This window comes from Myotis lucifugus, unplaced genomic scaffold (genome assembly GCF_000147115.1).
Source record: "Myotis lucifugus unplaced genomic scaffold, Myoluc2.0 scaffold_102, whole genome shotgun sequence".
NCBI classification, from domain to species: Eukaryota; Metazoa; Chordata; class Mammalia; order Chiroptera; family Vespertilionidae; genus Myotis; species Myotis lucifugus.
Genome location: NW_005871150.1, coordinates 2,279,896 through 2,296,458, shown reverse-complemented (window position 1 = coordinate 2,296,458; position 16,563 = coordinate 2,279,896). Strand labels below are relative to the sequence as shown.

General features: G+C 46.1%; 1 protein-coding gene across 6 annotated transcripts in view; it reads right to left on the bottom strand.

Annotated features, from left to right (window-relative positions):
• The window catches only part of FAT1 (FAT atypical cadherin 1), a 118,583-nt gene that overhangs the window by 18,182 nt on the left and 83,838 nt on the right, over positions 1–16,563 (bottom strand). For 5 of the 6 annotated variants that reach the window (XM_023757161.1, XM_014459073.2, XM_006092644.3 and 2 more), the window contains exons 10-17: positions 9,973–14,040; positions 9,260–9,456; positions 7,946–8,099; positions 6,909–7,142; positions 4,926–5,315; positions 3,194–3,408; positions 2,126–2,263; positions 981–1,124 (exon numbers count right to left, since the gene is read on the bottom strand). In XM_023757161.1, the coding sequence (XP_023612929.1) occupies positions 981–1,124; positions 2,126–2,263; positions 3,194–3,408; positions 4,926–5,315; positions 6,909–7,142; positions 7,946–8,099; positions 9,260–9,456; positions 9,973–14,040 (5,540 nt within the window). The remainder of the gene's footprint in view (positions 1–980; positions 1,125–2,125; positions 2,264–3,193; positions 3,409–4,925; positions 5,316–6,908; positions 7,143–7,945; positions 8,100–9,259; positions 9,457–9,972; positions 14,041–16,563) is intronic. The other variant, XM_023757160.1, reaches the window with a different exon arrangement.

Sequence of the window (16,563 nt, the reverse complement as noted above, 5' to 3'; positions counted from 1 at the left end):
ATTGATGTGAGAGAATCACATCGATTGGTTGCCTCCTGCTTGAGTCCCGACCAGGGCCCTGGCAACCGAGGTACGTGCCCTTGACTGGAATTGAACCCGGGACCTTTTGCTCTATCCACTGAGCCAAACTGGCTAGGGCAACAAAACCAAATCCTTAGAGCAAGAGACATGGGCAAGTTTCCTATACTATGAAATACATAGAAAGCAAAATCTTACTGCTGCTCCATTTGACAGGAAGAGAGAGAAGAAAGGAGGGGGCTGTGATGAGGCGGAAGGGAAGGGGGGGGTAACGAGGGAGGATGGGAGTGGACGGGGGGCATGTGGCGTGGGGGAGGGATAAAGTAAAGTGGAAGAGGACGGGAAGGGAAAGAGGGGTGTTTGGAGGAGGAGTGGGGGTGGGGCGAGGAAGGTCAAGAAGGGGCAGGAGGAAAAGAGGGACAGCAGAATTTAAGATTAAGAATCAGGCTAATATAACGAACAACAAACTGATGAACAAAAATAGAGCCAGAGACATAGAAGCATCGAACAGATCATCCAACCCCAGAGGGAAGGCGGGGGGAGTGTAAGAGATCAACCAAAGGACTTGTACGCATGCATATAAGCATAATCCATGGACACAGACAGTAGGGGGTGAGGGCATGTGCTGGGGGGGGCGGGGTGGCAGCGGCTGGGGAGATGTCAATGGCGGGGGAAAGCAGACATAAGTAATACTTTCAATAATAAAGAATTTAAATTAAAAAAAAAAGAATCAGGCTAGTGAGAGTATCTTGAACACCAAAGCACAAAAAGGAGAGAAAAGCTTGCTGCGTCATGAAAACGCTCATCTGTTAGTCGCGAAGAAGACCCTCTCCTTTGACCCATCTCCTGTTTCTGAGGTGCAGTCTTTGGAAAAGAAAGACACTTCAGAGGAGTAACTGAGGCCAGTGAAAGAGCTCATCTCCAAAGGGCCGAGTGCAATGAACCCTCAGCGCCCGAGGTACCTGGATAATCACGCTGTAGTTCCCCTGGGCGAAGACCGGCGCGTTGTCGTTGACGTCGGACACGTCGATGTTCACGGTGGTCGTGTTGACCCTGGGGGGACTGCCGTTATCGGACGCCTGGACTGTGAGCGTGTACCCTGAAATCTTTTCGGGGACAAGACAGAGACGGCGTGTCCATTTTCACAAGGCCAAAGGACGGGATTCGGTCAGAAATGTACTCCCGACAACCGGGAAGGGCAGATCTGAACGCCCGTCACCATTTGCTATGTCCTGCAAGTGGGCAATTTCCCAACCTACAGCAAGTTCACTGCCAATAACGTAGCTGCCAAATGGCTCAACAGGAAAAGACACCAATGGTGACTGGATTCTCTGATGCCTCCTGAATACGTACTCATTCTCTTAAAGTGTTCAAACTTGAAAAACTTACGGACCTATTAACAAAAATTAATACAGAAAAGAAATTCAAATGATGAGAAAAAAAATGCTAATGGACCTCCAAGGCTGTCACGAGAAGGAAGGCAACCTTTCCCAGCGCTCCTCTCAGCCAGAAGCAGACAGACGTGTGGTGCATGTCCCACCCGAGTGCTTGCCGATTTCAACACCTCAGGACATTCCACATCCCCCCTCCCATCAGTTTTACCCTTGGACTGTACTCAGCTGCCTACAACTCCAGAGATTTTTCCCGTCATGACCGAGTCCAGTAAGACAGCTTCTTTCCCAGGGCCACTCCCTGCTCAGCTCCCCTTTCCCGGACGAGTGGTGGGAGGCGCGGGAACGCTGCCCACATCCCGAGTGTGTTCTGCACCCCTTCTCTCAGCCCCTGTGGTTTCCCGAATGTTTGCTGTTGCTTAAAACCCAGCTTCTGGCTCCATGAAGTGCCTCAAAACACTGGAGCCAACACTAATTTCCTCCTGACTATACCCTCAAGTCATCTCAACTTTAAGTACGAAGCACAGCTCTCATACTCTCACTGTATTTTCATACTGTCGTTTTCAAGTACTTCTATTGTGCTTGTCAGTTGGGAAGGACGAGGCTGGCTCTACCCTTTGGGCACTTCCCATCCCGCTGGTGTGTCTGACGAGGAGGCACCTCTAGGTACTGATTTTGTCATCAGTGAACAACGGGAGCCAAATGTTTTCGCTTACTGTTTCCCGGTCTAGAAGTTTGGTCACTTTCACTTCTCCGAGGGCGGGGTCAATGGTAAATGGATTTCCTTGATTGCCGTCTATTATGGAATAGTGGATGTGGCTGTTTAAAGGTCCATCCGCATCATCAGCCATCACCTAGAAAATAGGACAATCTCGCTTAGGAGACAGCGAAGAAAGGGACTGAAATCTTTCAGTGAATTTCTGGTATCAACACCTAGCTGTTATAAGGCAATCTATATAATAAAAGCCCAGTGACCATTACAGCAGAACGACCAGAAATGACCAGTCACTATGACACACACTGACCACCCGGGGGCAGACGCTCAACACAGGAGCTGCTCCCGGGTGGTCAGTGTGCTCCCACAGCTGGAGAGCCGCTCAGCCAGAAGCCGGGCTCACAGCGGGCGAGCGCAGCAGCGGTGGCGGGAGCCTCTCCGGCCTCCACAGCAGCACTAAGGAGCGGGGAGTCAAGCAGTAAGGAGTGAGCAGGCGGGCGATTAAGAGCGAGGGGTCCTGGAATGAGAGAGGGATCTCGGGCCTAAACCAGCAGTCAGACATCCCCCAAGGGGTCCTGGATTGCGAGAGGGCACAGGCTGGGCTAGGGGACCACCCTCTACCCCCCCCTCCCCACACACATGAATTTTGTGCATCGGGTCTCTAGTTACTTATAATAGAGTCAGTAATTGGCTTAACAAAAGACATTTCCATATCTTCAAAATATATTCAAGTAAGGCCACTACAGAAAAGCTGGATCAATCTTACTAAAACAAACAAACAAACAGAAAAACCTCTTGCAGAGATCCAGGAGAAGAAAACTGTAGGGAAAAAATACACACTGTGCCCGCCAGTGTGGCTCAGTGGTTGAGCATCGGCCTATGAACCAGGAGGTCACAGTTTGATTCCAGGTCAGGCACATGCCCGGGTTGTGGGCTCGGTTCCCAGCAGGGGGTGTGCAGGAGGCAGCCAATCAATGATTATCTCTCATCATTGATGCTTCTATCTCTCTGTCCCTCTCCCTTCCTCTCTGAAATCAATAAAAATGTATTTTAGAAAAAAAATACACACCGTAAGGACAGGCTGCTCCAGAACAGCGTCCTCGCTGACCACGGCCGTGTAGGTGTCCTGGCTGAACACCGGGGTGTTGTCGTTGATGTCTGTCACGTTCACGTTCACAGTGGCCACGTCACTCAGGGAAGGGGTTCCTCCATCAGTGGCTTCCACAGTCAGGTAATATTCGTGAGAGCTTTCGTAATCCAGATTCTCAATGATAAATATGGCCCCTGTACGGAAAATCAAAATTACTCCTGCGCTTTAAAATGCTACCACTTACTCAGGGCTGAAACAGGCACTTGTAAATAAATGGAACTTTCACTTCAAAAGTTTACCTCCCATTTATGGATGTTTTCTAATTTCTAAACTCACCGATTAGAATTATAAATTTCCCCATCCCTGATCCTTATTTATGTCTCTTATTTTCCTTATATTCTTTGTGTTAAGTTATTCTCCCAATCAATACCATCAATACCCCACCTATAAAAACGACTATGTGCCTTATCTCTTCTAAATCACAGACTTCACTGTAATTCAATAAAATAAAAACATAAAAATCCTTCCTTTGGCTTTGTTTTCTTTTCCTTCTCATACTTTTTCTTTTATGGAAATACGCATCCTTTTTTTAAAAAAAAATCTCTAGAATAACTACATCTCATCATTTTAAAAATCCCTTTGATTTAACAATAGTTTAACACCTTTCCTTTTCACCGCTGTATTGCCCATACTACTTACAGAGCCCTAAAAATAAGTTTTAAGATATGTGTTAAAAATAAATTTTGAAATAGCATCCTCACACACTTACTTCCCCCAGGAAACAGTTACGGACAATTAAATACGATTTGAATGGAGCAACTTTTTACAATGTGCTAACACTTAAAGCTATGTAGACCACAGGTTACCACGACTAGGGAAGTATTTAAGCAGCAAGAGCCTAAACTCCGATGACTTTTGACCTTGTTGGCAGTCATCCCATCAGTGTGATTCAAAGTACTCCACCTGTTATGCGTACCTGGCATAATAAAAAAGTCATCTTTCTGAATCACCAGATGCCCCCATAGATGCTAAGATCGAAGAGGCGGGGACTGCCATTTCACGTGGGAAGCTACTTCCCATGAGCTCCATACGGGGATAAAAAGGAGCCATTATGCAAGGTCCTTTTCTATCCTCCATTCTTTATCTTCACTAATTTATCGCATCTTATATCTGTATCTTTACTAAATCCCTCAAGTGAGATACTTTAATTTTCTATTTAAAATTAATTTGCTTGTAGTTATAATGGATACATCAGAAATGTATTTTATTATGTGGAACCATATTTTGAAGTCTTCGAAACCACTTTAAACCCCACTTAAAATAACAATACAAAGGAAACGTGAGTTTCATCTTTTTAGAGTATCTACTTTTGGTTCTGTTCCATCCACCAAAAGGGTGAATTACAAACAAATATTTGGTAATACGCAGTTACAATCGGCCCGAGTTTACACGTTTCCCGCACTCCACCGCAAATCTATATGAACCGAGTTAAAGACGGCTCCCGCGGAGTACGCGCAATTCACGCGAGCCGACTTAACTCGTTTCCCCCACTCCAAGTGTTAAAATAACAATACAAAGGAAACGTGAGTTTCATCTTTTTAGAGTATCTACTAACACTTTATGACCAGTCCCTCTATAGCAGGTCGAGTGCCGGGCAATCTACCCTTTACGGCAGAATAAAGGGCATCCTCTCATTTACGTGGTGAGTCACCTGTTTTAGAATCGATGCTGAATTTCCCGTGTTCGTTCCCACTGATGATGGAGTAGGTGATGTCTGCGTTTGCCTCGATGTCCCGACTGGCTGCGTACACTTGAAGGATTTCTGTTCCAACCAGAACATCCTCAGACACCGAGGCACCATATTCGCGGTATTCGAACACGGGAGGATTGTCATTTATATCCAAGACGGACACAACCACGGTGCCCGTCGCTGTCAACCTCCGTGGCACGCCCTGATCTACGGCTTTCACGGTGAGGGTGTACACGGCCTGCAGCTCTCGATCCAGAGGTTTCTCCAGCTGGATGATCCCAGACAATTCATTGATGGAGAACTGCCCGTCCGCGGAGTTAATCAGAGAGTAGGCTATCTTCCGATTCAATCCTGTAAATAGAGGACATCACGTGAGAAGGCTCAATTTCAAAGAATTTAAACAAATTTTATATATATATATATATATATATATATATATATATTTTTTTTTTTAAAGAGCTAATACTTCTTTTTAAAAAAAATATATTTTATTGATTTTTTACAGAGAGGAAGGGGGAGGAATAGAGAGTTAGAAACATCGATGAGAGAGAAACATCGACCATCTGCCTCCTGCACACCCCCCACTGGGGATGTGCCCGCAACCAAGGTACATGCCCTTGACTGGAATCGAACCCGGGACCCTTCAGTCCGCACGCCGACGCTCCATCCACTGAGCCAAACCGGTCAGGGCAACAAATTATATTTTTTAAAATACACGTAACATACATATTGAAAAGGAAAAAGGCTAAAACACATTCTTTTAAAGGTCATTGTGATTATGACCTTAAAAAAGTAAACTTCTAGATTAACAATTTACTGAGTTAGAGTAAATACAATTTCACAGTTATCCAGCTTTCTAAGACTGTTTTATATGAACTTATGCTATAATACTCAGATCTTTTTTTTTTTAATCCTTACCGGAGGATATGTTTATTTGTTTATTTTTTTAGAGAGAGGGGAGGGAGGGAGGGAAGGAGGGGGAGGGGGAGAGAGAGAGAGAGAGAGAGAGAGAGAGGAAGAGAGGGAGAAAAAAACATTGATCAATTGCCTCCCATATGTGCCTTGACTGGGGACCAACCCGCAGCCTTTTTTGTACACAGGACGACACTCCCAAGCCACTGAGCACCCGGCCAGGGCCCCCAGCAGCTCTTTTAATGTCTATTTATTATTTACCTTCAGTGACAAAGATTGACTTGAAAAGTAGCATTTCTGCTATTCTTCTACTTACTCAGTATTAACATGACTGAAGAAGTTATTTTTATTCTCTGCTATCAAAATGCTAGACATCCTAGACTTTTATTTCTCCACAAAAATTTGGAAGGTTTGTAAAACTAAAATATTGCATTTGTTCCTATGATACTAAAATAACTTTATGTCACTAATGGTTTAGTCACAACAACACTTCCCTAACTCAATGAGAAATGAAGATCAGTCAACATAGTCACTAACCAGAATTGTAGGGACACCACAGCTACCTAACAGCATGTTCACTGGGCACAATTCTGAGACTGCAAATACTCATTAAAAGTGAACTCATGCCCTAACCGGTTTGGCTCAGTGGATGGAGCGTCGGCCTGCGGACTGAAAGGTCCCAGGTTCGATTCTGGTCAAGGGCATGTACCTTGGTTGCGGGCACATCCCCAGTAGGGAGTGTGCAGGAGGCAGCTGGTCGATGTTTCTCTCTCATCGATGTTTCTAACTCTCTATCCCTCTCCCTTCCTCTCTGTAAAAAATCAATAAAATATATTTTTTAAAAAAGTGAACTCATTATTCTAAATATTTCATTCCATGTTTAAGGCCAAGGAATGAAATAACACAACAGTGAGGAGTTACTCAACACGCATGAGGTACAGTAATTCAGCGGCCCGAATCTGGGATGTGTTTGGAAGGAGAGGCTCCTAGGATCTGGGAGCACGGCTGGAAGACAGAGCGCCGCCGGGGTACCTGCATCCGCGTCTGTGGCCTGCACTCTGGTCAGCAGCGTCCCGGGCTCCGTGTTCTCGAACACGGTGATGGTGTACGGATCGGCGGAGAACTCGGGGGCGTTGTCATTAACGTCTTCTAACGTGAGCACCACGTGCGCTTGACAGAACCTTCCCCCTCCGTCGGTGGCCTTGACGAGAAGGTTGTAAACCGCTTGCTCCTCGCGATCGAGGGGGGCTAGCGTTTTCAGTTCCCCTAGAAACAAACAAAAACAAATGGCCTCCCTTGAAATTTACGATGTGAACCACGATACCAAATGTTACGTCTTCCCCTTTTCTCTTACATTTGCAAAGTCTGAACAACAGCCTTCCGTTGGACAACGGTTTTGTCAATGACAAGGTCAGCGGCTGTGTGAGTACAGGGAGTTCCAGGTTTCCAACCTGCCCGGTGCCAGCTCTTTAAGTCCCAAGGATAGCAAGGCCGGGGCCTCTTGCAGGATGTATGTCACCAAACAAAACAGCTACCTGATTTGCCAAATTTAAATGTTTCTAGATGACTCAAAATATTAGACTCCTATGTTCATAATTAGTTCTTTGATGGGGGACAGCTTAATAGAAAACTATTACTGGACCTCAATTTTAATAAAATACGAATTATAAGAGAAATACAACTATAGCAATTTAAAGATGAATCACACATCACGAGTTATTTTAATGAATATGCTAAATTATGACTTTATGGTCACGTAGTCATGAAAGCAAGCTATATATAAAATGGAGACAGTGAAAGCTTAAAATATACTTTAACATCGTGAGGTTTTCTTTTATTTTTAAAGGTGACAAAAACGACTTTAAATCCTTGGCTGTTGACTTTTTATCTCATCCCACATTTTACACATTAAGTTGCTGTTTCGGTTTCTAAAAGATGGCAATTTTGTAGCAACCAAGTACATTTTACATGAACAAAATGGAATTTCAAATTCCGCGAGTGGTCTAAAACTACCCACATATACGATTTTGTTGGAGTACAATGAATTCTGGCCCAAACTCCATCATTACCTGTGTCTGGATTTAGGTTGAATTTTTCTGCTCCTGGGCCAAATAAGGTGTAAGTGATTTCGGCGTTGGATCGGATATCTGCGTCCGTGGCGGCGACCTGCATGATCAACTTCCCGGGGAAGGCATCTTCTGGAATCGTGTCTGAATACAGAGTCTACAGAGATTGGAAACAATACTGTCAACATGAAACACTGACAGCATGGCTGCCGAGCAAATAACAGAAAAGCAATCATTTCACTTTGGCCACAGAAAACATGGGAAATGACTAAGGTTAAAATCCAAGGAGCTTTCAAAACGATTTTCCTTATGAAACGAGGAGGAGCCATAGAACGGTGAACAACCCGATGTTGCCGAGTCTGACCTGACATTTAACTACTGAGTTCTGAACACAGTGCTTTATGCCTTGGACTTGGGTTCCTATTCAGTTTAAATTCTTATGAGAAAATATAAATAGTGCTCTACATTGCCCTAAAGATTGGAGAGACCAGATGCCTGTTACATCGTATCTACTAACTTCCAATACAGAAATCTATTACTAGCAATCGTTCTTAACACACATCCAAATACAGGCAGTTCAGAAAGAAGCGATCTTCGATCTTCGTGTCTTGGGAGAAAACAAAGATTCCCCCAGACCCTGGGGGTGAGTGAAGCTCAGGCCAGGGCTCTTCCATCACCAGCTCTAACCTCTCTTCATATCCAACCGACTCTCAAACGAAGGGGTATTTCCTGTTCCAACTGTTTAGAAATCCATGCCATAAACCACAACATAACAGCGATCACTCCTGCCCAAGTCCCCACCCTGCACTTCCACGGACAGCTCTGCTCGGGGTTATTCAATCTCATATGAAACAGCGGCTCCATAGTTGCAGGAGCCGAGCCGTGAACCCTGTAGTTTCTCTAGTGCGTTAAGAGCAAGTGTCCCCCAAACTGTAAGAGCAAAAGCGAGCTCTGTTTGAAGAACTGCTGGCCAGATACTTCCTCCAAAGTAAACTCTTCCCCAAATGAAGGGAATCGCTTCCTGAAAACTTTACAGGGCTTTTTTAGAGTTAAACGCAACTGCAATCCGGCTCATAATGGACAGCATTCTGAATAATTTTCAAACTACTGGAGCACGCCCTGAACCAGTTCTGAGGCTAGCCCATCTCTTGCCCTATTGCACACTCGCCTCTGCTTAAACAGGAAGAGGTTATGATATGAAACACACCGAATGACACCACGGCATCCCATCACAGTCCTACTGCTCACCACAGTCCTACTGGGTGGTTTAGGAGAGAAACCTGAATTCGTAACCTAGAAACTTAAAGAGCAGCCTACCTTTTCACAAACTGGACTGTTGTCGTTGGCATCAAGGACTTTCACTTCAACAATAGCTTTTGATGAGAAGGTGCCATCAGTTGCTGTGATTGTCAGAAGATAATTGTCCCTTTTCTCTCTGTCTAGAGGTTTCTTCACATACACCTTCCATTCATTCTGTATATTTTCAACGGCAAACTGCCCCAAAGGATCCCCTCCTATTAAATCAATGGAGAAAGATGACAGTCAAACTTGTTAAAATAAAGAAGGAAATACGTGATAGAAAAAATAAATTATAGAATAGATATATAATGTTATGGTTTAAAATAATTAAGGTTGTTTTTTTTTAATTACATTTGAATTTGGTCTATGAGCTTCCCCATTAAAATTTGTATTTCAATACAGCATTCAGCCAAATAAAATATAAAGACTACTAAATAATACATTAGCCTACATTGAAACTATAGCTTTTCTTTTTAATTACTATATATTTATTATACACTAAGATAAAGTTGAATAAATGAGTCAAATAAAAAAGGTATAATGAAGCAACTATTTCCTTTGCACAGGCAAAGAACTTGAAATATAGCTAAATGGTGCTATTTCTCCTTATTTTAGTTTTACTTAACTAAAATCATCCCTTCACCTTCTAATTCCCATAAAATACATATCTCAGCATTTATGCTTCTAATGTATTTAATTTTAAATTAAGCCACTGAGTTGAAATGTTTTACCTGTTATGTAATAGGTTACTTGTCTGTTAATTTCTTCAGAATCGGCATCTGTGGTGCTTAAAATGGCAATGACACCTCCCGGTGGGTCATCTTCACTCACGGTCCCTTTATAAATCTCCGCCGTGAACCGTGGGGGGCTGTCGTTGACGTCGGTGACGGTGACGTCCACCATGGCCGTGGAGGACAGCTGGACCTTCTCCCCGTGGTCCGATGCGACCACTTTAATCTGGTAACTGTCTCTCTTCTCATGGTCGAGCTCCTTGAGGGTTGTGATCCAGCCTGTCTCCATGTTAATGGCGAAAGACTCGATGACCTCTACGCTCTGGGACTGATCCAGACTATACATAACTTGGCCGTTGGCTCCCGAGTCCAGATCCGACGCCCTGACCTGGATGACTCGACTGCCCCCTGGCTGGTTTTCCACAATAAAGGCCTCATACGGGTTAGACTCCAAGACAGGGCTGTTGTCATTGGCATCCTTCACTTGGATGCTGACGTCCACAGAAGCCACCACCTCGTGGTCCCCGTGAGCGCACCTGGCGAGGATGGAGAACTGGTACCACTTGGTCGTCTCGTGATCAAGGCTCTTCTCCAGTTTCAGCCTCCCACTCTGCCTGTCAATCACAAAGAACTCGTCCCTGTTACTCTCGGGAGTATTCCCCTTGACGAGGCTGTACAGGACCGTCCCACTGTGTTCCGCTCGGATGAGATCGATTTCGGTCCCGATAGGCATGTCTTCTGAAACGGTGTAGGTGTAAAACGGCTCTGAGAACTTGGGGAGCCGAATTTCTGGGGGGAGTACCTTCACGTAGACGGGAACAACAGACTCCCTGGGCGGAGACCCGCCGTCCACAGCTCGCACAAAGAAAGTGAAGACCTCGTCCTCTAAGCCAATTAAGCTTTCCTTTGTGGTGATGATGCCAGACAGCCTGTGGATCTCCAAGTTCTCCTGAACACTGTCAGAATCGGCTTCCAGGGCGTACGTGACATCGGCGTTGGATCCCTCGTCGGCATCACTTGCAAGAACTTTAATGACGGATGTGCCCTTGGGAGCATCGGACCCGATGTTTACCTCGTACCTGGTGGCTCGGAACTGGGGTGCATTGTCATTGTCATCGGTGAGGATGACGTTAATGGTACAGAACGCAACCTTTCCTCCCGCATCCTTCGCCATTAAGCGGACTGGGATCACTTTCTCTGCTGGGATTTCTCGGTCGAGTTTTTCCAAAGTAAATACCTGTCCTCTCTCATTGGTGTAAAACCTGTCTCTGGCAAAGTCATTCACAATGTGGTAAGTGATGTGGCCGTAAACACCAGCATCCCCGTCCGTCGCTTTCACTGCGGTCACCAGGGTGTGCACGGGAGCATTCTCCGCGAGCTCCACTTCGTACTCGTTCTGAAGAAACACGGGGCTGTGCAAGTTGCCCCCAATGACAGTTACGTGAACCTGCGCCGAACTTCGGAAAACGCCATCCGAGACGGAAATGTTAAGACTGTAAAATGGCTTCAAGGTGACCTGGCGGAGGTTGGAGAGCGTGATGATCCCCGTTTCACCGTCCATGACAAAAGTCTTCTGATCATTGCCGGACAGAATGGAGTATTCCAGCTTGTCTGTGTCTGAGCTGTCTGCATCGTAGGCTTTGACGCAGGTCACAAAATGCCCGTGCGTGGCGTGCTCGCTGATTCTGGCCTCGTAAACCTGTTGGTCAAACAGGGGCGGGTTGTCGTTGAGGTCCGTGACATCCACTGTGACCACCACCTCGCTGCTCAGCGGGGGCATGCCCCCGTCCACGGCCCTCACAGCCATCCTGTGCTGCCGGAACTGCTCGTAATCCAGCGCCCGGACGAGGGAAATGACACCCGTGCTGCTGTCGATGTGAAAATGATCGTGACTCTTGCTGTGATTCCCAGACATGTGGTAAGAGATTCCCCTGTTGGGTTCCGAATCCGCATCTGTGGCTCGAACACGCACCACCGAGGTCCCAATGACAGACGCCTCCGACAGCGTGGCGGCGTAGGCCTGCTGAGCAAACACGGGGGCGTTGTCATTGATGTCTTCCACCACGATGTCCACAAACACCTCGGCGTGCGCCCCCGTCAAGGAGTCGGTGGCTCGGACGCTCAGTTTGTAGGCCGGGTGGGCCTCAAAGTCCAGGGGGGCGATGACGTTGATGACGCCGGTGTTGAAGTTAATGGTGAACTGGCTAAAGGGATCGCCGTCGGTGATGCTGTAGAGCACCTTCAAGCCCTCGGGACTGTTGGCTTGCACGTGGACGACGGGGCTGTGCACCTGGATATTCTCCGGGATCTCGGCACTGTAGAAAGGCTTCTCGAACACGGGCATGGCTTTGTTCATCACCGTGATGGGAACGATCACTTCAGCCGAAAAGGCAGGGTTTCCCCCATCTTTGGCAACCACGGTGACGAGGTACTGTTTATTTAAGGTGTCGGGTTCGAATTGCTTCTTCAGTGAGATGTCACCGGACGGCCCGATCTGAAAGTGCTCGTGATGTTCCTTCAGGTAGTAGTGCACGTCCCCATTCCTGCCGCTGTCTCTGTCCACGGCGGTAACGTGGCGGATGGTGTGGCCTACCTCGGCGTCCACCCTGACGACGGCGTAGTAAGGGAGGTTGACAAACACGGGGGCGTTGTCATTTTGGTCTTCCACGGTGACCTTCACAACCACGTGGGCCACCGCGGCAGGCTTGTGTTCCTGCGTCACCTCCACGACCACGTCGAAGGCCTCCTGCTGTTCCCGATCGAAGGGTATGCCAGTGGTGGACAGGACTCCCGAGGTGCGGCTCATTTTAAACCTGCGATCGGGGTTGAGGATGTGATAGAACAAGGGCTCGTTGATCGGATTGCCAATCGCAGTAATGACAGCCAACGTCCTGGCTTCGGTGGAATTCTCCTTCACGGTCGCCGAGTAGAAATCCTGGGTGAACTTCAGTTGACTTTCTTTGCTCTCCTTCACGTGGATTTTCACCGAGGAGAAGCTTGCGAATCTGCCGTCAGAAGCGCGGATGGTTAACTCGTAGCGGCTTCTTAACTGAGTTGTGTTTTGCACCGTGATCGAGCCCGTCTTGTAGTCCATGAGAAACTTCTCCCCGATGTTGCCCTCAGTGATGGAGTACATTACCTGGGAGAAGGCGCGAGAATCGGCATCGGTCGCATTTACCGTGATGACTTGGACGCCTTTGTATGTGGGCAGCAAGAGAGAGGCTTCATACAAGGACTTGGAGAACACGGGAGGGCAGTCATTAATGTCAATGACATGGATAGTCACGTTAGCTGCGTACTCAGCAAACAAGCGTGGTGTTCCCATGTCATGCACTTGCACGGTGAAGCGAAAAGTGCTTGTTTCTTCATAGTCCAGACTCAGTACTGTATGAATAGCACCCGTGCTAGAATCAATGGCAAAATATTTGTGTATCGATGGCTCAACGATGTGGTACACAAGCAAAGCATTCGACTCCTTATCAGCATCGGTGGCTCGAATCACCAGTGGGACGTTCTTGTCTGTGAGGACCACGCTGTTCAGGGAAGCCGACTCGCTGACGAGTCCTGTGTATTCTGCTTGCATAAAAACAGGCCAGTTGTCATTTTCATCCTGCAGATGCACTAGGACCGTCGTGTTAGTGGACAAGCCGGCCATGTTGGTTCCTTGGACTGTCAGTGTATACATGGGCAAAGTTTCAAAGTCCAGGGCCTTCTGAGTGATGATACTTCCAGAATGTGGGTTAATGTCGAATGCATCAGCTATGTTTCCATCTCGTATTTCATAGACCACCGATGACTGACTCTGGGCTGTAACCATTCCGACAAAACTCCCAATGCTGATGGTTTCACTAATTTCAACAGAATATTCTTTAAACGTAAACCTCGGAGCGGCATTGTCGGCAATTGTGACAAAGATATGCACGGAAGTGATTTCACTCAGGGGTGGACTGCCTTTGTCTGTAGCTTTAACCATTAGGTCATATTCCACTTGGTTACTTCGATCCAATTCTTTGGCAGTTTTGATAGAGCCCAAGATGGGATCGATTGTAAAAGAATTTCCAATATTTCCTGGGAGGGGGGGAAAAAGAAGCATGTTAGAGAAAACTACAGGGATCAAGTACTATTTGGAAATACAGAAACCAATGAAGATAGCTTTAAAAATTATATTCTGAAATTAAACAGAAATTCGGGGGTTATCAACATTTGAATGGAACTTGTCTCAAATTTTCAACTTGTTTCATTTCTGTCCAACTAAAATAAGGCAGACTAGTCAGAGTTCTGTCCATAAATTATGAAAAGTAAGAAAAAGAAGAAATATCACTCTGGATCTAACACCAAACACAATCTCTTTTGCTTGAACCAAGAATGTGCTTATGGAAGGGTATGGCTACCCTTCATAAAGCTGTTAAGTTCATAATTTTCCAAGTGTTCCCTCAAAAACCCTTTAGAACATACTTTTATTTCAGCATTTACCACTTGAAAATGCTCAAGATTCTCATTCATTATAAGAATTTAACAAATTTCATATTCATTGAGAATTTAACAAGTTTTAAGAGAACTGTCCCTAATTTTAAATATTCAGGGTACTGATAAATAAGCTTGTGTATAACTTGTCTTACACTTCAGAGGTTTTGAGGATTTTGGTAATAGTCTCTTCTGAATCATGTTCAGGTCAATGTATCCCCTAAGTCAGTGGTTCTCAAGTGGGGGTGATCCTATCCAGAAGGAGACATTTTTTAAAAATATATTTTTATTGATTTCAGAGAGGGGGAGACAGAAACATCCATGATGAGAGAGAATCATTAATCGGCTGCCTCCTGCTCGCCCCCTATTGGGGATTGAATTTACAACCAGGGCGTGTGCCCAGACCAGGAATTGAACTGTGATCTCCTGGTTTATGGGTCAACACTCAACCACTGAGCCACACCAGCTGGGGTTTCTGGAGACATTTTTGGTTGGCACTACGTGGGGGAGAGACCAGGGATGCTGCTAACCTTCCCGCAGTACACAGGACGGTCCCCAAAACAAAAATCTGTTTTTCAAAAAGTCAGCCGTGTTGAGGCTGAGAAATTATCCTCTAGCACCGATTGTTTTACTGGCTTTTCCTGCACCTTTTCAACCTGCACTGTAAACATATATTCAGTCGCAAAGGCAACTCTGCTGAGTCCTGTTGTTGTATAACACCGACTGAAATCTTTCTGACAAAAACCAGCAGTTGACTATAGCTTAGCAGTTACCTATCTTTTTGAACAGATCAAGGCAGTGTGAGGGTTCGACCCATCCATGAACCCTTCATCCCTATTCTGTTTTATAAACAAGAGTCCAGCCCCATTATCCTAGACATAGAACTGAGTGTGTTTTTCCCAAATGAGCTATTACACTCACCTCCAAAACAAGGCTGACTTGCCACTTAACTGCTTCCTCCAATTGCTTTCCTCCAGGTTTGCAATCGAGTGCGGCCCTTCACAGAACAGCATTACTTAGTGTGATTTGCAAACCAGGGGATTAACCAAGCACTTCTTTCTCCACCTCATTACTAGGAAATGCTTCCTCTCTGGCCTTCATTTCCTTCCTTTAATACATTTTCCAAAAAATCCATGATAATGTTTTCTGAGGCCCGACCGAGTCTGGTTTTCATTAAGCCCGCCTGGCTCTGCACCCAGGGCAGAGGCCCAGGCTTCTCCAGGCTCCTGAGCTCTGAGCTAAACCCTGGCCCATGGACGGGGTCGAGCTGTCTCTGCCAGGCCTTGCAGACACGGTCGCCGGCCTGTCTGTGTCTATGAGTCAACGATTCCAGATTCTCTCTCTTACTCAGTCATCATGGTCCTCTCACATCCTGCCTGCGCATCACCCCACCTTCCAAAACTGAGACGGGCTGTCTGGATCATGGAGGAGACTGCGAAACCTTCATCCCCACTCCTTGGACTTCCGTCTATCTGACCGAAAAGAGAAGCTGACCTACTATATTTTACACTCATTCATCTTTGTGCATTTCTCTCTTACCTTGGATAGTGAAATCTTTTTTAATAATATATTTTTATTGATTTCAGAGAGGAAAGGAGAGGGAGAAATAGAAACATCAATGATGAGAGATAATCATTGATCCGTGGCTGCCTCCTACACGTCCCTCACTGGGGATGGAGCCGCAACCGGGCACATGCCCTGACCGGGAATCAAACCGTGACCACCTGGTTCATAGGTCAACACTCAGCCACTGATCCACGCGGCCGGGTGGACAGTGAAATCTTAATGCTTCACATACACAAGGCATCACATTCTTTATCACCTGGAGTTGCCTGGCTTTGCTAAAGGCGGCTCTGGTCAATTAATATATGGATCGCACAGAGACCACGGCAGAAGGCACAAGATTTGCAGATGGGAGAGCAACGTGGTGTTTATTCGAAGAACACCGAGGGCTGCTGAGTGGGTCGGACATGCCGTCTGATCTAGTACTCACCAAATACTGAAATACACGTATGCTGTTTGTGAACAAACTCACAGGGCAGTGGCAGAAGTCTGTACTCGGTTGGGGGGCTTAGTCGGTCTCCTTAGCTGGAGATACGGTGATTTCTAAAGAGCCTTAAACTGTTC